This window comes from Neophocaena asiaeorientalis, unplaced genomic scaffold (genome assembly GCF_003031525.2).
Source record: "Neophocaena asiaeorientalis asiaeorientalis breed wild unplaced genomic scaffold, Neophocaena_asiaeorientalis_V1.1 scaffold765, whole genome shotgun sequence".
NCBI classification, from domain to species: Eukaryota; Metazoa; Chordata; class Mammalia; order Artiodactyla; family Phocoenidae; genus Neophocaena; species Neophocaena asiaeorientalis.
Window position 1 is genome coordinate 82,782 of NW_020172825.1, and position 21,324 is coordinate 104,105.

The 21,324-nt window shown below is 35.2% G+C and overlaps 1 protein-coding gene across 4 annotated transcripts in view; it reads left to right on the plus strand.

Moving 5' to 3' along the window:
• The window catches only part of UBE3A (ubiquitin protein ligase E3A), a 96,446-nt gene extending 76,676 nt beyond the window's left edge, over positions 1 to 19,770 (plus strand). For all 4 annotated transcript variants that reach the window (XM_024741896.1, XM_024741895.1, XM_024741897.1 and 1 more), the window contains 6 exons: positions 1,535 to 1,740; positions 2,362 to 2,526; positions 3,597 to 3,752; positions 3,848 to 3,921; positions 11,890 to 12,033; positions 13,064 to 19,770. In XM_024741896.1, coding sequence (XP_024597664.1) covers positions 1,535 to 1,740; positions 2,362 to 2,526; positions 3,597 to 3,752; positions 3,848 to 3,921; positions 11,890 to 12,033; positions 13,064 to 13,184 — 866 coding nt within the window. In that variant the 3' untranslated portion in view covers positions 13,185 to 19,770. The remainder of the gene's footprint in view (positions 1 to 1,534; positions 1,741 to 2,361; positions 2,527 to 3,596; positions 3,753 to 3,847; positions 3,922 to 11,889; positions 12,034 to 13,063) is intronic.
• Positions 19,771 to 21,324: the final 1,554 nt, after the last annotated feature.

Genomic DNA, 21,324 nt, shown 5'->3' on the forward strand with positions numbered 1-21,324 from the left:
AAACAATTAAAATGATGACAATAGAAATATCAAAAAGGAATATTTTAGAAGAGCCACACTTGATGAAGCTTTTCTTCCAGGGACCTGAAAATAAATGTGCCCCAAATGGTGTCTCCTTGAAAGATATTATTATCTTTCACACAGAAAGATGAGAGTAGTGACCTATGTAATTTACATTCTGATTAATTTGTAATTTATTGCCCTTGAGACCAAGGACATGCATTTGTGATATTTCATCAAAGTTATTAATTGTAATTATTTTTAACTGTTCTGACCCTGTTAATACCATATTTATAATTAAATGAAGTTTTTAAGCACTTCAGTAGATGTTGTAACTTAGGCCTGTAAAAAAAGTTGGATGTAAACTGTGAAATTCAAGTATGAATTGGATAATTTATAAAATGTTATTTCATGAACACTAAATTGCATTAGAAAAATGTCTTAGTTTAATTCATGTTCTTATGATCAAGGGGACGTTTTAAATTTCCCTTTATATTTAACTTAAACTGCATGTGAAAATGAAGAAACATTTTCAGAACTTTTAAAAAACTTATAAATTGATTTATATGCTCTATTGATTTCTAAAGTTTGTTCTATTGGAACTTCCCCCTCTTTTCCAGACCTAATTCTTAAAATATTTTCATTCAGTTTCACAGTAGCAAGTGAAAAACATTTTAGTAAAATGAAATTGTTAATTCAATTAAAATATCATTTAACTTTTATCTTAGATATTTCTTTAAAGGGAAGGAGATAAATCTACCTTGGTAATGGCTATTCAGATTCCTATTTTTAAATGAGTGATATCAAAAAGGTTTCCAAACTTGCGTTTAAAATAGTGAAGACCATGTGAAACTGAAAGAAGACTACAAATACAAATTACTTTTATTTTACTTATTGGCTCACAGTTAATGTGTGTATTAAATGGGTTTGATTTTGGGGCATAATCTAAGTTTATCAAGTTTACCTGAGTTTAAGTACTTGGCATCTTTGTTAGAAAGGTGCTGGAAAAACTAAACGGAACCGTTGTACAATTTGGGGAAAACACAGACTTTTACTTAATGAAATTCAAAATTGTTTTTTAAAACGGTATGTATGGATTGAATATGTTTTTATAAGTGAAACATTTTCAAAGTATGATTAGCCTTTTTTCCTTTTGCATTTATTTTTCAACGATTGAGTAGATAAAGTGTGAATGCAGATTAACTTTTCATTTGTGTTAGTAGAAGATTAGAGAACTTGAATTTAATGAACATTTTCCCTAACTTCTTAGAAAATGCCACCAAAATGCCTTATTACTTTATTTCTTTGGCTTCTTAAAAATATATGCTACCATTTGCCACAATTTATAACATTCATATGTATTTGAACTTTGTTTTCTCAAGTGCTAATGTAAGAGAAAAAATATTTCTATACGTAGTGCACATAAGCTTACATGTATAATTGTATATTTTTATATTTTATATGTATAAATATTTGTTCATCAGTCTTTAATAAAATGTGAAAGTAATGTATTTTTAAAAATCATTTCTTATAGGTATGTTCACATATGATGAATCTACAAAATTGTTTTGGTTTAATCCATCTTCTTTTGAAACTGAGGGTCAGTTCACTCTGATTGGCATAGTACTGGGTCTGGCTATTTACAATAACTGTATACTGGATGTACATTTTCCCATGGTTGTCTACAGGAAGCTAATGGGGAAAAAAGGAACTTTTCTTGACCTGGGAGACTCTCACCCTGTAAGTCTTTGGTCATTTTTTCTTCTCTCTTTTAGATTTTATTTAAAAGCAAATACAGAGTTTCATTTATATAAAAATTTTAAAGCTTTCATTTGGAACCTTTGTTAATATCTATACCTAGTAAGATAAAGTTGCTTTAATCTGTCTGAAGTACCATAAACACTTAAAAACTCGAAGGGGAACTTTTTTACATATTTCTGTCAGCAAGCTGGCTTTGTAAAGATTGATTCTGTAGGAAAGTGTTTTTAATTTTTTGTTCGTTTGTTTTTAATGAAATCATGAAATTGCCCAGTTAAATCAGAGCTGCGCTGAGTAAGGGGCTGGTGGCTACAGCCGCTCTTTAACCTTGAGACACACCTCTAAGGTTCTCATAAGAGCACAGTGTGAGATCCATTGCTAAGTAGCTGGTGTGGGGTTTCTCAGCAGAGAATGGGACATCACCAATGACTGACAGTCTTTCTTTAGTTTCTACATATAAACTATTGGGGCAGGAATACTATCTATGCTTTAATTTTTATTGTTAAAGGCTTTTTTTTTTTAATCTTTTCCCAAGAAGAGTGATACAAACTGTTGTATTTTGTAGTTCTGTGGTAGCCTTAATTTTCCATTTCTGATTGTTAGGTTCTATATCAGAGTTTAAAAGACTTACTGGAGTATGAAGGGAATGTGGAAGATGATATGATGATCACTTTCCAGATATCTCAGACGGATCTTTTTGGTAATCCAATGATGTATGATCTAAAGGAAAATGGTGATAAAATTCCAATTACAAATGAAAACAGGAAGGTAATAAATGTTTTTATGTCATCCTTGTCTTTTCTCTTTATTAACAGAATTTTAAATCATATATGCTTCTAGTTTTTAAAGGAGTATCTAATATCCATACAGAGACCCAAGAAATCAAGTAACCAAGTTATTATAAAGGAAATAACCACAGTTTCCTAAATTTTGGCTGTAAGCTGTATGAGAGCACATGGTTGGGCATTAAGCCCCTTTTAGAGAAAGAAGGCATGCATAGGAGGTAGTGAATGGCTCAGTGTGGCTGTGGTATAAAGCATGAAGTGGGGTGTTTCTCATATTAAGCTGTAGAGGGGAGGGAAACAGGGACCTTGTAATTAAGGTCCTTATAACCAAACAGATGATAATTGCATTTAATGTACTCACACATATATGTGCCTTAAGTATACGTCTGAAAAGTATTAAAGAAATCAGTTTTGTGTTTTCTGTTGACTAGAAAAGTATGCATCTGGAAACAGAGGGGAATAACCCAGAACATAACAGGGAAATTACGATATATATAAAACCTTTAGTAAGTGTGTGTTAATGTTAATATAATTTTTGATAAAATATTATATTCACTAAGTTAGGATACAAAAGTATATTTTCCATTTATGATTTGGTATAGTAGCTTGTGCATCAATTAAAACATGAATATTTTTGTTGAACTGGATACAGTAGGCAGCTCCCCAAATATTCTAGAATAGAAAACATGAGACTTCCTTGTTTGCTTATACATATCCAGTACATTGCACTTTATTAAAAATGTTAATTTTTATAAATTGATGTATAAATGGTTTAAATGTCTCTTTGTTTGCATACCTAATTGAGAGAACTTTAAAATTGTATCAACTTATTTGTGCATGGCCTTTTTACAGTTAAGTATTGACTATAATAGAGAGCTGTGAAATTGTTAAAGGTATTTTCCTTTGTGTGTGTAAAGTTTGAATTTTAAAAAATATTCTTGAATGTTTTTTCTTTGGGAAAATAAAAACAAAAAAGTTACGCAGCCCTGTAGCTCGTTGTGTTTTGTTGTACTGCATATTATAAGATGCTCTTGTGGTTAATATTTTCTGCAGGAATTTGTCAATCTCTATTCTGACTACATTCTCAATAAATCAGTAGAAAAACAGTTCAAGGCTTTTCGGAGAGGTTTTCATATGGTGACCAATGAATCTCCTTTAAAGTACTTATTCAGACCAGAGGAAATTGAATTGCTTATATGTGGAAGCCGGGTAAGAAAGCAAGGGTTTGCAAAAATATCTTCTATTGATTAATTGTTTGTAATGGTGTGGTGTAGATGTTAAGACATGTTTTCTCGAATTTGCAGAATCTAGATTTCCAAGCACTAGAAGAAACTACAGAATATGACGGTGGCTATACCAGGGACTCTGTTGTGATTAGGTAAGTGCTTAATTCTTAAAAGGAAGATTTAATTCACCAAAGGGATGTGTGCTTTATGCTTTTAGACCTTTGTCTCCAGGTTTTACTTCCCAAATAAGCAAACTCACAAATTCTCAATCTATAAAATTGGAGGTATATTTGTAATATAATCAATCACCAGTTCTTATTGTTAATCTTGTGGTTTATTTCCTGACTGATGTGTTTTATGTAAGTGGCATGTTTTTTTCTGCATTGGGGGTATAAAGTATCTAATATTCCTAGTAATTCTGGTTAGAATGTGCTTACTGCCAGTTACATGATGAGGAAAATAGAACTATCACTTCCGAGTATTTCTCCTTTCTTTTGAACTCTGTGAAATGTTACTTACCTACCCTATATGAAGCATCTTTTGTGTGAAATGGTACATTCTTTGTTTTAATCCTTACAACATGGCAAGGTACATACTAGAATTGTTATTGTACATCTGAAGCCTCCAAATTCTCACAGAAAGAAGCAGAGATTCCCAGTCTTAACTGCTTCCAAGCAAATGCTATTGTCTTCTTTTCTTTACTACTGTCCAGTCCTGAAAGACATAGGCTTCTTCCTCTCCTGCTAAGGTGGGTTTAAGGGGACAAAGATGCCCTTCTGGCAGTCACTGGTGGAGTGAGGTGGGAAGGCATTCCTGGAGGTTGTCTCTGAAGGTTATTACTCTAAGACTCAAGTGTGTGAAAACCATAATGAATATCAGTTGTATCTAGAAATAAATAATATGTTATTTTATGTTCTCTTGTTTTCTTTTGTTCTGTTATTTTATTATTCATTCTGGTTTGTGGGAGGTTACTGATAATTCCTCTATTTAGCACACCCTTGGTCATTTCTAGCAGCAGTCGTGAGCTTTTTTTACTTTTAGCAACCACGGTTCTGCTATTTACTTGAAGTTCAAAGGTGACCCATAAAAGGGTTGAGATAACATGATGAAAGGATAACCTCACTTGTGAGTATTATCACAGCAGCATCTCTGTTAGTGATTATTGATCACAGATAGTTATGACTGTGTAGCATCTTAATGTTTCCCTTAGAATAGTTGAAGATATCTTGTGCTCCTCCTTATGGAGAAATTACTTTTTAAGTTAAGGTCTTAATTTTATTTCTATCTTTTATAATAACATAATTGCTGCTTGATACATATCTTAAGATCATATGTGAATGCTTAAAAAAATTTTTTTTGAATTATAGTTGATTTGCAGTGTTGTGTTAGTTTCAGGTGTACAACATAGTGATTTTTTTTTTGCAGATTATATTTCATTATAGTTTATTATAAGATTGGGTATAATTAATTCCCTGTGCTGTACAGTAAATGCTTGTTGCTTATCTATTTTATGTATAGTAGTTTGTATCTGTTAATCCCATACTTCTAATTTGACTCCCCACCCCACCCGCCATCATTATGTAAGGTCTCTCTTTATGTCTTGTAATTTTCTTTGATCTGAATCTGATATGACTGTAACCATTCCTGGTTTTGTATTGCTTTGCTTTTTGTTTGCATGATATATCTTTTAATGTCTTTTTACTTTTCAGCCTATCTATGTTGCTGAATTTGAAATGAATTTCTTAAAAATAGCTGAGTCATGTCTGTCAATCTTTGCCTTTAATTGGTATATTTAGGCCATTTGTATTCAAGGTAATTATTGATATGTTAGGGCTCAAGTCTGCCATTTTATTTGTTTTCTGTTTCTTTCTTCTTTATGGTTCCTTGTTGATATCTTTTTGCCTTCTGTGGGATACTTAGTTATTTGAACATTTTTAAGGATTTCATGATTTTAGTGTTCTTTTTTTTGTGTATGTTGCTTAGTATAGTGTTTTTCATGGTTGCTGTTGGTATTACATTGTACATATGTGGTATTGCTATCAAAATCTCTTCCTGTGAAGTATGGAAACCCCACCTTTAAATATCGTTGTCTTGAATATTACTGCTGTTAATAATTTTTGTAGCAGTCATCACATATGATTTATAAAATTCATGAGGAGGATGGTAGTCTGTTGTATGTACCTGTATTTCTTCTATTTCTATTCTTCTGTTTGCCTCATAGTCCATCTTTTATCACTTCCTTTAGCTAGTCTTCAAAGGCAGATCTGCTAATGACAAATTCTTTTAGTTTTCCTTTGCCTGAGGGTGACTTCCCCTTTCTGAAGAACAGTTTTGTTTGTGCTATTTGGGGTTTCTTAGCTTCTTAAGTCTGGGTTTGTGTCTTTTTCCAAACACGGGATGTTTTCAGGCATGATTTCTTGAAATACTTTTTCAGTACCACTCTGTTTTTCCTTTTTTTTTTTTTAAATATTCCTTTATTTATTTATTTTGGCTGCACCGACTCTTAGTTGTGGCGTGCGGGATCTTCATCGTGGATGTGGGATCTTTAGTTGCGGCTTGTGAACTCTTAGTTGCAACATGCATGCGAGATCTAGTTTTCTGACCAGGGATCAAACCCAGGCCCCTTGTATTGAGAGTATGGAGTCTTACCCACTGTACCACCAGAGAAATCCCTCTTTTTCCTTTTTTTCTATGCCTCTCATGATACCAACGTTCAGTCATTCGTCATTGTTCACATGTACCTGAGGCTCTATTTATCTTTTTTCAGTCTATTTTCTCTTTTGTTCAGATTTTTATCCTTGGTCATCTTGACTCTACTATTGAGCCCATCTCGTATTTTTCTCTTACTCTGTTTTTTAGTTCTATAATTTCCATTTGGCTCTTTTTTATTATAACTTATAATTTTTGCTGAGAGTTTCTGATGTTTCAGTTTTGAAACACTAGAACTTGTAATTGCTTGTAGAATCATTTTTATGACGACCTCATTAAAATCTTTGTCAGTTAATTCCAGTATCTTATTCATCACAGTGTTGACATTGGTTGATTCTCTTTCTTTCATGTGATTTTCCTGGTTCTTGGTTTGACAGGTGATTTTGGATTGTATGCTGGACATTATGGCTGTTTTGTTAGGAGACCCTGGGTCCTATTACGTTTTTTACTTTAGCAGTTTAAAAAAAAAACATGTGTCTGAACACTGTCGTATTGTGTAGACAGACATGTTGGTTATTTCCAACTCTGTTAGGAGAAAGTCACAGTGAATCATCTTACATACAGATTATTCCATACATATGTAGAGACATCATTAAATTGGGAATTGGTGCTAAAAGTGGGATTGTTGAACCAAATGGTAGATACATATATAATTTTGTTAAATACTGCCAAATTCTCCTTCACAGAAATTGTGACATTTTGCACTCCCACCAGTAATATATGAGTATCTCATTTCTTACAATTTTCCCAAACCCATTGTGTTGTTAAACTCAGCTGTTTACCTGTCTGTTAGTTGAGAAATGGCATTTCAGTGTAGTTATAATTTGTGGTTTTCTCATTATGAATGAGGGAGGTTGGGCATCTTTTCTTATATTTAAGAGCTATTAGTAATTTATATAGTTCTGCTCATTTTGCTGCTCAGTCATTTTGATTTTTAGAAACTTTATATTTGTATTAGGGACATCAGCACTTGAATAAATTAGCAGATATTTTTTCCTAGTTTGTCATTTGACTTTGCTTACAGGGGTGTTTTGCAAATGAAAACTATTATGTTTATGCAGTTAAATACTTTGTATTTCTTTAGTTTTTTTAAAAATACCTTTTGTTTTTGCTCTTCTGTTTCTGACCTCCTATGTCCATAGTAGAAATTTTAGTCATATTGTTTCTCCTCTAGTCACCACATAAATTAGCTTTATTTCCAAGTTTATTTTGCATATTTCTTGAGTATTTTAGAGACTTCTAATTTCTATTTCAGATTTGTCCATCTCTCACTGAGTTCCATGTGTGTTTATGTGGCCCAGTGCCTTCTACCTGACTAGGGCCAATTTTTGTCAGCTGCTTTCATCCTTTTACAACCAGAAGCTACTTTTAGGGGACACCTCTGCTTTCCAGGGTGCCCCCTATCCCTTTCAGGCATGATGTCTTCCTGAGACTGCCATATTTGGTCCAAGATACTTTCCTCTTGCCAGTGCTCTTATCTGCCCTTAGTAGTTCACTCTTGGGGTGGGGCTCTGCCCTTTTGGGGTGAACCCTAGCCCATGTAATTCTGCACACCCCATTCTTCCACATAGCTCCTGCTGGACTCTGCTGGTGTGGACTCAGGTGTATATAAACTCCAGTTTACATGTCAGTTTGAGTTTTCCACTCTGTTTTTCTAGTTAACTTAGGCATAGATTATGGGTGTTTTTATTGGAATTTGTCTCCTTTATGTACTGGATAGGTTTTAGAAGATGTGAGTGGGATGCAATCCATACAGCTACCACTTTAATGTAGAAGCACAAAAGCTTCTTTTTTTCATTTTCAGTTTTCTAAATAGTTGCATTCTTAGTTCACAGTTTTAATGTAGAACATAACACTTATAGGAAAAGAAGAATTTTGCTCAGTAAGTGTTTTCATTATATAAACTGATAGTAGTAACCCTAATATTTTAAGTTCTAATTTTTTAGAAAGAACCAAAAAAACAGCTAAACTTTTCACAGTGACCACTGCTGGTCTGCTGTTTCCTTCAGGGTTTGTCTCCTCTACTCAAGGGCACCCGTTGGTCTGCCTCTTCAGGTGTGGCTGATTCAGTATGGCTTTAGAACACTCCTGAAGGGTGAGGAAGCTTTTCTGCCCTGACAAAGGGCTCTGGGTTACAGCAGACTTGCTTTTTCTTGCCAGCCACCCAAAAGGAATGACCTAAACTGTGGTATGATTTCTCTTCTTCCTGAGAGATGTGCCTATACATTCCATGTCCAATTTCCTCTTGTGTAGTTTTTTTAAAATTCTTTTCTCTAGGTGAATGGGGGGTTTGCAAGAACTGAAGGGTGGGGAGGATATTAGAGTGTCAGGGAAGGGAAGTGGAGAGAGCCAAGAATTCTAATAAAGCTGCTAAGCTATGTTAGAAATAATGGCATTGCACCAACAAAAATACTAGCATTTTGGTAATAGAAGTTGTATTCTAGAATACTAGAATATCAAAAACTAGAATTGTAATTATGGATGTAGGAAGTATGACATTCTCTGCCAAGTTTCTGGAAAGAACTTTCAAATAAATATTAAAATGCATTCTTCAGAAAACTAGAGCTTATCAATAAATTCGGTAAAGTTGCAGAATACAAAATTAATATACAGAAATCTCTTGCATTTCTATACACTAACAATGAAAGATCAGAAAGGGAAATTAAGGAAACAATCCCATTTACCATCGCATCAAAAAGAATAAAATACCTAGGAATAAACCTACCTGAGGAGAAAAAAGACCTGTGCTCCGAAAACTATAGGATGCTGATGAAAGAAATCGAAGACGACACAAACAGATGGAAAGATATACCATGTTCTTGGATTGAAAGATTCAGTATTGTCAAAATGACTATACTACCCAAGGTAACCTACAGATAATCCAATTCCTATCAAATTATCAATGGCATTTTCTAGAACAAAATTTTTAAAATTTGTACAGAAACAGAAAAGACCCCCAAATAGCCACAGCAATCCTGAGAAAGAAAAATGGAGCTGGAGGAATCAGGTTCCCTGACTTCAGACTATACTACAAAGCTACAGTAATCAAAACAGTTTGGTATGGGCACAAAAGTAGAAATGTAGATCAATGGAACAGGATAGAAAGCTCAAATACAAACCCATACACCTATGGTCAATTAATCTATGACAGAGGCGGCAAGAATATACAGTGGAGAAAAGACAGTCTCTTTAGTAAGTGGTGCTGGGAAAACTGGACAGCTATATGGAAAAGAATGAAATTAGAACATTCTCTAACACTGTACACAAAAATAAATTCAAAATAGATTAAAGACCTAAATGTAAGACTATACTATAAAACTCTTAGAGGAAAACATAGGCAGAAAACTCTGTGACATAAATTGCAGCAATATCTTTCTGAAATAATGAAAATAAAAACAAAAATAAACAAACTAATGAAACTTAAAAGCTTTTTGCACAGCAAATGAAACCATAAACAAAACAAAAAGACAACCCACAGAATGGAAGAATATATTTGCAAATGAAGTGACCAACAAGGGATTAATCTCCAAAATATGCAAACAGCTCAGGCAGCTGAATATCAAAAAACAAGCTAATCAGAAAATGGGCAGAAGATCTAAATAGACATTCCTTCGAAGAAGACATACAGATGACCAAAAAGCACATGAAAAAATGCTCAACATCGCTAATTATTAGAGAAATGCAAATAGAAACTTCAATGAGGTATCACCTCACACCGGTCAGAATGGCCATCATCAAAAAATCTACAAAAAATAAGTGCTGGAGAGGGTGTGGAGAAAAGGGAATCCTTCCACACTGTTGGTAGGAATGTAAATTGATATAGCCACTATGGAGAACAGTATGGAAGTTCCTTAAAAATTAAAAATAGAGGTACCATATGATCCAGCAATCCCACTCCTGGGCATATATCTGGAGAAAAGGATAATTCAAAAGGATACATGCACCCCAGTGTTCATTGCAGCACTATTTACAATAGCCAAGATGTGGAAGCAACCTAAATGTTCATCAGCAAAGGAATGGATAAAGAAGATGTGGTACATATGTACAATGGATATTACTTAGCCATAAAAAAGAATGAAATAATGCCATTTGCAGCAACATGGGTGGACATGTAGATGATCATACTAAGTGAGGTAAATCAGATAGAGAAAGACAAATACCATATGATATCACTTATATGTGGAATCTAAAACAAAATGATACAAGTGCACTTATTTACAAAACAGAAACAGACTCAGACTTCTAAAACCAACTTAAAGGTTACCAAAGGGGACAGGTGGGAGGAGGGATAAATTAGGAGTTTGGGATTAACATATACACACTACTGTATATAAAATAGATAATCAACAAGGACCTACTCTGTAGCACAGGGAGCTCAGTATTTTGTAATAACCTATATGGGAAAAGAATCTGAAAAAGAATGGATATATGTATAACTGAATCACTTTGCTGTACACCTGAAACTAACACAACATTGTAAATCAACTATACTCCAATATAAAATAAAAATTAAATTCAAAAAATGCATTCTTTCGCCAATTAAAAATGTTTTTGTTTTCCAAAATCTTAAAAATTTTTATCTGAGAAGTAGTGTGTATGTTAAATTTATGGATTATTCAAATAAGCATGCCAGGATTGCTCTTAATTTGCTTGCATTTTGTTTTTAGAGTAAGTTTAACGAGCATCATTATAACATGACTTTTATCACATAGGTTTTAGGAATGCCAGGGATTAAATTATTCTCTTAAAATAACTGCAGATGACAGATATATCAGAATAATACCCCATCTCCCCTTCCCCAGCACACACTATTGATATTGATTATATAATAATTGTATACTTTTTTATTAGTACTTTTAGGTGTGTGGGTTGTTTTTATTTTTTTCTTTTCCTTTTCTTTTGTCTCTTATCCGTATCACCTTCTCCCCCAAAGTTGTGTAAGATATGAGCAGACAAAGAAAATAAAGGAGGGGTAAATACATTGTATACACACATGCACACACATAGACAAAGAAAATAAAGAAGGAGGGGTAAATAAAATACACACACACACCCAAAGACCTCCGGAGTTAAGTTTTCACAGTACACACATTTTGTCTTTTGTTTGTTACTGATTATATATTTACAGTTTACATAATTATTTCCTTTTGTTGGACACTTAGGTTTACCAGTTATTGCTGTTGTAGATAATGTAGTGATGAACAAAAGCTTTTATATTTTTAAAAACTGTTTCCTTAAGATAAATTTGCGTAGTGGAATTCCTAGGTCCTAGATGAACAGAAAAGAATCTTCAGGGTACTTGATATTCCAGGTTATCGCCTATTATGGTTTTAATGCAAATCATAAACTTACATTAGTGCTCGTTATAATGAATGCCAAACTAAAATCAGTATTTTATATTTTCTTATTAGGGAGTTCTGGGAAATCGTTCATTCATTTACAGATGAGCAGAAAAGACTCTTCTTGCAGTTTACAACGGGCACAGACAGGGCACCTGTGGGCGGACTAGGAAAATTAAAGATGATTATAGCCAAAAATGGCCCAGACACAGAAAGGTAATTATTAAATTGTGACTGTATACTGAAAACCTTGCATTCCACATTACACATGTGTGACGTATCCAGAAGCTTCTGAGCACTTTTGCAATTTTATATAGAAATCTCCAAATCACATGAAACATTAGTTCAGAGAATATTTTGCTGTTAATGTTTGAGAAAATTTTTAAACACTGGCCAGGTTAAAAATTATTATGGAGTTCACTTGATTTGAAATTTTAAAAATTGGTGTGATTAGTTTTTGGTTGAGAATTTTTTAATTGGAAGCCATATTATGTCATCTATTTAGAATAGTAAAGTTGAGGCTCAGGAGATTGTCTATTCAGCCCTATATTATGCTAGAATGACGAATTTCATAGTCCTTACATTGTGTTTCCTCTCCGTCGTGTAAGTTAACATTTGGTGCATAGTGACCGTATGTGAGCAGTAGTATATTTAATAGCTTGAATGTATAGAAACATTTCTATTAGTTTTCTACATTATTTGATATTATTTGGTATTGTCTGTATTATTTGGTATTAATGTAAGTTTATTGGTTATCAAATCAATTACATAGTCATACAAGAATATTTCTAATAAGCATTAAAGAGCCCAGACTTTGAAATTTTGGAAACAAGGTTTGAATATATTACCTCCACCTTTGAGTAAGTTACTTAACTTCTCAGTGACTTCAACTCTACAGTGGGGAAACTGACACCCAGTCTGTAGGTTTATTGTGAGAAAATTTAGTTAAATGAGCTCTCAGGGTTAAGTACCTAAAACAATATCTGGTATGTAGTAATAATTTTGTGGATGCAATATGTTATCATCAACCATCATCATTATTAGCATTGAGTAATTTATGAGATAGAGACAAACTGCAGTTTGGTAGTTGTATGGCAAGAGCAGAAAGATTATCCATGACTTGTATTAATGTATAGTCTGCATTGCAAACCATCTCAACATATATACCATCTAAAGTAGGATCATTTAATACTGAGCGTATTTCCCATGACTTATTTTCCTATTTTTCCCCTTTCTCTCTATATAGGTTACCTACATCTCATACTTGCTTTAATGTCCTTTTACTTCCGGAGTATTCAAGCAAAGAAAAACTTAAAGAGAGATTGTTGAAGGCCATCACTTATGCCAAAGGATTTGGCATGCTGTAAAAAACAAAAAAAGGGGGGTGGGGAGAAAAAAATTTAAAATTTTAATAAATATAACAAGAGGGATAACATTGGTGGTGATAGTGACCCAGTACAAAAAGGCTGTAAAATAGTGAACCACAGTAGTCAACTATGTCTGTGCCTCCCTTCTTTATTGGGGATATGTGGGCTGGAACAGCAGATTTCAGCTACTTATATGAACAAATCCTTTATTATTATTATTATTTTATTTTATTTTTTTGCGTGAAAGTGTTACTTTTTCTTTCACTTGTATGTACAGAGAGGTTTTTCTGAATATTTATTTTAAGGGTTAAATCACTTTTGCTTGTGTTTATTACTGCTTGAGGTTGAGCCTTTTTGCATATTTAAAAAATATATACCAACAAACTACTCTCCCAAGGAAAATATTGCCACCATTTGTAGACCATGTAACCTTCAAGTATGTGCTATTTTTTTTGTCCCTGTATCTAACTCAAATCAGGAGCTGTATTTTTTTTTTAAACAATTTGCTTTTGAAACTTGAAGTCTTGAAAACAGTGTGATGCAGTTGCTGCTGTTCTAGTCCCCAAAGAGTTTTCTGTGCAAAATCTTAAAATCAATAAAGATGGAAGGGAGAACTTGGAATGTTTAACTGCAGCCCTCAGAACTTTACTTTAGTAACAGCACAACGAATTAAAAACAACTCATGCCACAGTATGTCGTCTTCATGTGTCTTGCAATGAACTGTTTCAGTAGCCAATCCTCTTTCTTAGTATATGGAAGGACAGGGATTTGTTGTTGTCGTCACTGTTGTTGTTGTTGTTGTTGTTGTTGTTTTAAGTTTACTGGGGAAAAGTGCATTTGGCCAAAAGAAATGGTAGTCAGACCCTTTGCAAGAAAGGTAGGAAGTTTGTTGTTTATTATAAACATAAAGCATGTGAAAGTGCACTTAAAATAAATTTTTTATTAATTGCTTATTACCCGCATTTTAAATAGACAATCCAAAGTCTTCCCTTCATGTTGCCATCATCTTATCTAATCAGCCATTTTATCAAGGCACATGATCAATGTTGGAACATAATGGAAAGGATGGCTACTGTGCCTTGTTTTGCCTAATCATACAGTAAGCAGAGACCTGGAAGTGAATGGAACTATTACTCTTTAGTCCTATTTACATTGTCTGTCCCCAAAGATTAAAGTTTATTTCAAAAAGTAAGTGTTAAATAATACTTTCATGTACTATGGAAAAGTACAGGTTGGTTTAAATTACTGGACATTCAGAAGTAAGTAGTTTCTTCCCCTTTCTAGTCTTCTGTGTCTGTGTTGTTAATTTCTTTTATTGCAATATAAAATAAAAGGATTATGTATTTTTAACTGAGAAGAGACATATTGATATATCCTTTTACTGCAAGTTACAGCTAATGTGCTGAGCTTGTGCCTCGATGATTGTTTTAACTATGACAGATCAATTTGATGATTTGTTTGAAATTGGCAGGAAAAATACAGCTTTCAAATCATTGGAGGGGGAAAGAGGATGTCTTTAAGAATTATTTTAATTCTTTTAGTAATTGAGACTTAACTGTTATGTACCATAATGCTAAATAAAAGTGACATTTTTCACCATAATTTAGTGGAAAAAGAAGACATTGCTTTCCATATTGTGATAAAGTAACATGGGGTTTTTCTGGGCCAGCCTTTAGAACACTGTTAAGGTATGTACACTACCTTGATGCAAGGGACCCTCATGCTACTACAGTCATCTTAAAAGGCCTCTCATTCCTGTGCTTCTTGTGTATAATGAAAGTGAGAATAAGAGAAATCAAATACTCTGGGGGCGTTTTGTATAATAAATTCATGAAGAAATTTGTGTTCTTTGGTTCTCAAGTTTTATTATCACTACAGTATTGAAGTTCTACAGTTGTAATAATATCTGTGTGAAGTTTTTGAATAGTAATTGAGTATAGGTTATCAGACATAGAATTCACATCAAATAGACTTTTAACAGTTGAAAATAAACCTACCCTTGAAAATATTTTAAGAGAAAAATTCATTGGTTGTCTAGACTAATTGCTCTCACTTGCTTAGTAACTAATTATCCTGGGCATGTTACCACTTTTTATCATTGCCTCCTTTTCACTACTGTTTACAAAATGTCACGGAACAATATCTTTAGGAAGAGGAAAAAAAATAGAAATTTTAACTGTAGTAGATATCTACCCCAGATGTCATGTTATAAAGTACTCTTTTGCCTGGATCAGCAGGAAGCTCTGGAGGAAATAAAGAACCATAAACTAAAGTAATTGGTTTTCCAAATAAAATACAAACTTTCTCTTATATATCATTGTTACTGAGTATTTCAAACATACAATAGAAGCACAGCCTGTAGCCAAACTTTTCTGGAGCCTGGCCGCTTCAGCAAATTGAGTTGGATTTCCTCCCCTATATACTTTCCTGGGCTGTGCTTAGTTGTGTGATTAAAAAAAAAACACGGCCTGTAGCCAAACTTTTCTGGAGCCCGGCCGCTTCAGCAAATTGAGTTGGATTTCCTCCCCTATATACTTTCCTGGGCTGTGCTTAGTTTTGTGATAAAATCCAATGACAACTTCCCTAGCTTTATTTTGGGATACATACCTAAGCAGGGAGATCCACGAAATGAGGCTTCAAACAGAACTTGCTGATGGTATTCATTTCCCCATTGGCACAGGTCCATCTTATTAGAAAAGACATGATTGTAACCTGGCAACATGACTCCCTGTTCCCATAATACCATGACTGTGCTGGGATTTCAGGCCCCTTTAAGGGGTTTTCTCAAGAATTTCATTCAAACTGTCATTAGAAGGAGTGTCTTCCCAAGGCTGCTCTCTGTAGTCATGCTCCCCTTACCTGTTTACCTTAAATTTCTTTTTTGACCTTCCACTGGCTTCTAAGGACCATCTTTACCCTCCCTACCCCTTCCCTGAGCCGCCAGAGAATTCAAAGCACAGCTTCCTCTGGCTCTCTCTCTTGTTGTCTTTTACCCACAATGTTAGTGTATAATTTCCTGGGGAGGCTAGAGAGTGTTACTAGTGCAGAGTCTCAAGACTTTTTCTTTTCCCCTATTCAAATCCAGTAGTTGACTTTTGTTAACCACTGTAGGAAGATTTTGGTGCAGATGTGTCCCTGTGAGAAATGCTGCTAAACTATTGCTGTGCAACTAAAAATGCTCTCCTGAAAGGTACTCATAGCCTCCTACTTGCCAGTGAGAACTCCAGTAACCTTGGCAGCACCCTGAACTTGGTTCATCTGCTGTCCTTTTTTCAGTTGGATGGATACTACTATAATTGTAAAGTTCTGGTCTGTACCTGCCCAATTCTGTCTGTTATTCCTCCACCACTCAAAAAGATTCTTCCTCAAATCCATGTGTTCTGCTCAGTCTCTATCCCCAGAATATCTTTCTGGTACCTCAAAATCAGTGCACTTAAAAATGAAACTCTTATGTCTGTACCTACCATTTATTGTTTCTTCCTTAAAAGCATCATTTTCAACGCAGAATCCCTCATCCCTCAGTTGTCACTGCTTCTATCATTTCTTTCCCCCTCCATCCTTCAACATACTTCCTTTCAGCCCCTGATCCTCTGACTCACCTGGATGCTGTTAGTAGCTTCCTAACTCATCTGCCTGACTAACGTTCTCTTGCATTCTTTTTTGTTCTGCCAAAACACAATTTTGCTAATTTAAATATCCTTTGCTTCAAAACTTGGTCCCCTTTGAATAAATCTGCAAGCCTGCATCCAAAACCCTCCATAGGCTCAGCCCCACCTCCTTTTCCAATTTTGCCATCAGTTACAGGCATCTCTCCCTGCGTCCCCACCCACATCTTATTTACCATCAGTTACAGGCATGTCTCCCTGCATCCCCACCCACATCTTAGCATGCTGTGCTTAATTATTTCATATTTCTCAAGTAACCTTGAAGGCCAAAATTTTAAAAGCGCCTCACCCATAAAGACTTCATCAACCCCCAGAGTGCCTCTGTAACCTAACAGCAACCCAAACTTCCATGGTAGTACATGCATGGTTGGGCACGTCGAACAGTGAGGAATCACTGGGATTTTTCTTTTTTTCCCATAATCATTACCTGATGTGGGCAGATTCATGGGGAAGATTGTTTATCTTTGTGCCTCTGCCATGTAGTAGTTGCATAATAACTTTGTTAAAGGATTAGCTCTATTTTTCCACTAGCTTGTCAATCACTACCTGATGAATGATTGAAAATGACTCAGCGTGCCATAGAATGTTCAATGAAGCTTCTCTTTTTTCCACTAAAGATGGCCTCAGTCTCCTCTCCCTCCTCCCCCAAAAAGGTTTTTATTGTAAATATTTGAATATTTAGTGGCTAAAGAACTTGCTCTTGGAGGAAGTGGCTCTCCAGAATAACCGGCTCTGTCATTTCAGCCTGTGAAACTGTAGGTTACTAAGAGGGGAAGGATGAAAAGAACAAAGTCCTTGAAGGCAAGATTTTCCTGCTTTATGGATGTGCTCTGGCAACCAGGAGCCTCTGTGCAGGCAGCCTCTGTGGCTACACTCCTCTCCCAGTGGAGATGGGAGCGGGTGTCTTACACCATCCTGCTGTTGCCAAACCCTCACATCAAGGAGCTATTCTTTGCTAAATACTGTGTTTTTTATACTAAATGAAGCACTCACCATGATGAATACCTGTTTTGCCAGAACCTTATAACCATTGCTACAAATTGACCCTTAAGTCAGGATTCTTATATTCAGCTGAACAGGATCGGGAATAATTATCCTATCTTCCAGTCTCCAGGAAACCATAGAAAATGTGATGGGCATGTGTCTCGTAAATAGTGCACAGATTGAGGGCACAACCTTCAGAGTTGGATGACTGGGTCTCAGTCCTGGCCCTGCCCTTCCTTCAGCTTGGATTATCATATCCAAGACTCAGTGAAGTTGAGATACAGATGCTAGGCAACCTGTTGCAAGACAGAAGAGGGAATCCATTGAGAGGCTGGAGGTGCTTGTAGTGATTTCTTTTGCAGGAGTTGACCCTCATCTACCTCAAAAAGGAGGAGGGGTGTTTTCCCTCATCTTTGTTTTTTTAATTAAGATAATTCACATAATAAAATTCACCCCTTTAAGGTATATAATTAGTGGCTCTTAGAATATTCACAAGATTGTGCAAGCATCACATATAATTCCAGAGCATCTTCATCACTGCAAAAAAAGAAAACTTGTACCCATTAAAAGTGACTGTCTCTCCCCGCTCTCCAAGTGCTAACCACTAATCTACTTACCTACTTTTTGTCTATAGATTTGCCAATTTTGGATATTCCATATCGATAGAATCATACAACATGTGGCCTTTTGTGTCTAGCTTTTTTCACTTAGAACAATGTTTTCAAGGTGCATCTATGTTACAGTATGTTTCAGCACTTCATTTCTTTTTATAGCTGAATAATATTGTATTGCTATACCATATTTTTGTTCATTTGGTAGATATTTGTGTAGTTTTCACTGTTTGGCTATTATAAGTACTACAACCATGAACATTGTGTACAAGTTTTTATGTGGACATAAGCTTTCATTTCTTTTGGCTATGTACACAGGAGTGAATTCCTGGGTCATATGCCCAATCCTTTCAAGGAACTGCCAACTGTTTTCCAACGTGGCTGCACTATTTTACATTCCCACCAGCAACTTGAGTTCTTATTCCTCCACATCCTGGCCAACACATATTATCTGACTTTGATTCCAGCCGTCCTAGTGGGAGTGAAGCGATATCTCAGTTTTGATTTGCATTTTCCTAATGACTAATGATGTTGAGCATCTTTTCATGTGCTTTTGGCTGTTTTATCATCTTTAGAGACATGTTTATTCAGAACATTTCCCCATTTTTTGATTGAGTTGTCTTTTTATTATTGAGTTGTTTAATTTTGATGCAAGTCCCTTACCAGATAAGTTATTTGCAAATATTTTATCCCATCCTTTGGATAGTATTTTCACTTTATTGATGGTGTTCTTTGAAGTACAAAAGACTTTAATTTTGGTGATGTCCAAATTATCTATTTTTTCTTTTGTTGCTTGTGCTTTTGGTGTCATATCTTAAAGAATCATATGTGTCTTGTAGTTTTAGCTCCTATATTTAGATCTTTAATACATTTTTGCATATGGTGCCTTGTAGGAGTCTAGCTTCATTTTTTGGCATGTGGATATCCAATTGTCCAGGCACCAGTTGTTGAAAGACTTACTTCCCTGTGAATAGTGTTGGCACCCTTATGGAGAAATAATTGACCGTAAATATAAGACTTTATTTCTGGACTCTCAATTTCATTCCATTGACCTATATGTCAGTCCTTATGCCAGTACTACATTGTCTTGATTACTGTAGCTTTGTAGTAAGTTTGAATTTGGGATGTGTGAATCTTCTAACTTTGTTCTTTTTCAAGGTCATTTTGGCTATTATGGGTGCCTTGCAGTTCCATGTGAATTCTGGGGTCAGCTTATCAGTTTCTACAAAACAGGCAGCTAGGATTTTGATAAGGATTGTGTTGAATCTGTAAATAAATATGGGGAATATCGCTAATTTGACAATATAAAGGTATTCAATTCATGAATATGGATGTCTTTGCATTTATTAAGGTCTTTAATTTTTTCATTGATGTTTCATAGATTTCAGTGTACAAGTCTTGGTCTCTTTGGTTAAATATTTTCCTAAGTGTTTTATTCTTTTTGTTCTTTTGGATTTTCTATATACAAGACCATGCATCTGCCAAATAGAAATAGTTTGACTTCTTCCCTTTCACTCTGGGTTCTTTTTATTTCTTTCTTTTCTAAGTGCCCTGGCTAGCACCTCTAGTACAATATTGAATGGAAGTGGCAAGAACAGATATCTTTATCTTAGTCCTGATTTTATGAGGAAAGCATTTAATCTTTCACCATTGAGTGTGATGCTAACGGTAGGTTTTTCATAGCTGCTTCAAGTTGAGGAAATTTTCCTTCCCTTTCTAGTTTGTTGAGTGTTTTTTCTCAAGAAAGGATATTAGATTTTGTCAGATGCTTCTTCTGCTTCTGTTAAGATGGTCATGTGGGTTTTGCCCTTTATCACATTGATGGATTTTGGTATGTTGTACCAACCCTGCATTCATGGGGTTATCCTACAGGTCCATGGTACACAAACCTTCTAATATGCTGCTGGGTTTGGTTTGTTTGTATTTTGTTCAGAATATTGCCGAATAAAGGGCACATTTACCAATGATGAGGCTGAAGTGTATGTTTCCTATAGGCTACGTGGGGTCATTGTAAGAGACTGGTCACGAGCTGTCTTCAAAATTACCCTGCACAAGTGGGCTTCCTGCTCTGGAGCAAGGCATCCAACATCTGAGTACCATCAGATGTAGAAGCTGTGTGAGGAGAAGGAAGCTACCAACCAAGCCAGATGTTTCAGTTGGGGTTCCCTGGAGAGTCTGCTTCATGAAAGATAGACATTAACCCCCACCTCTGCCTGAAGGCTCAGTATCCTATTACAGTTGCACCAACTGGATAAGGCAGGATTCTTTTCTCTAATTCCCTCCCTTCCAGAAGGGCCAGACATAGCTTTTGAGTGAGAAAGAAGGTAAAGTGAGGAAGAGCCTATCTTCAGACTTCCCACCCAGAAGAAGCCCTGAGCAAGAGTTATGTCTTCAGTTAGGGGAGAGAGTGGCCTTTTGACGTTTCACTAGTGTGGATTTCATACCCAGAAAAATAGATGCTTTGTTTATTACCTGAAAGTGACCAGAAAAACTACATGACCTGAGAATTCATTCCTAGAAAAACAAATCCAGAGCCAGAGAGCAGACTTGCAAAAAGAAAAACATTGTGTTCTGCTGCACCATCCCCCTTCCTTCCTGACACACAGGTTCCTCATTATGTAGTAAGTCAGACCTATAGAAAGGACTTAGGCACACTTAGGATGGTGCTAAGGAAAGATCTCTAAGGGAGATTTCAAACCTACCTCTAGTCCTATTCCAAATGAAGTGTGAAGTTTTTTCTGTTCACTAACATTTACCTGGCAAATACCAGTTGAATGCTAATCATGTTACAGGTTTGCTGAGGTTTCAGATTGATTTCAGAGCTGCTTTGTTCAATCAAGGAATCTTTTATGGGGAGACAGAATCTAGTGGGCCAGACAT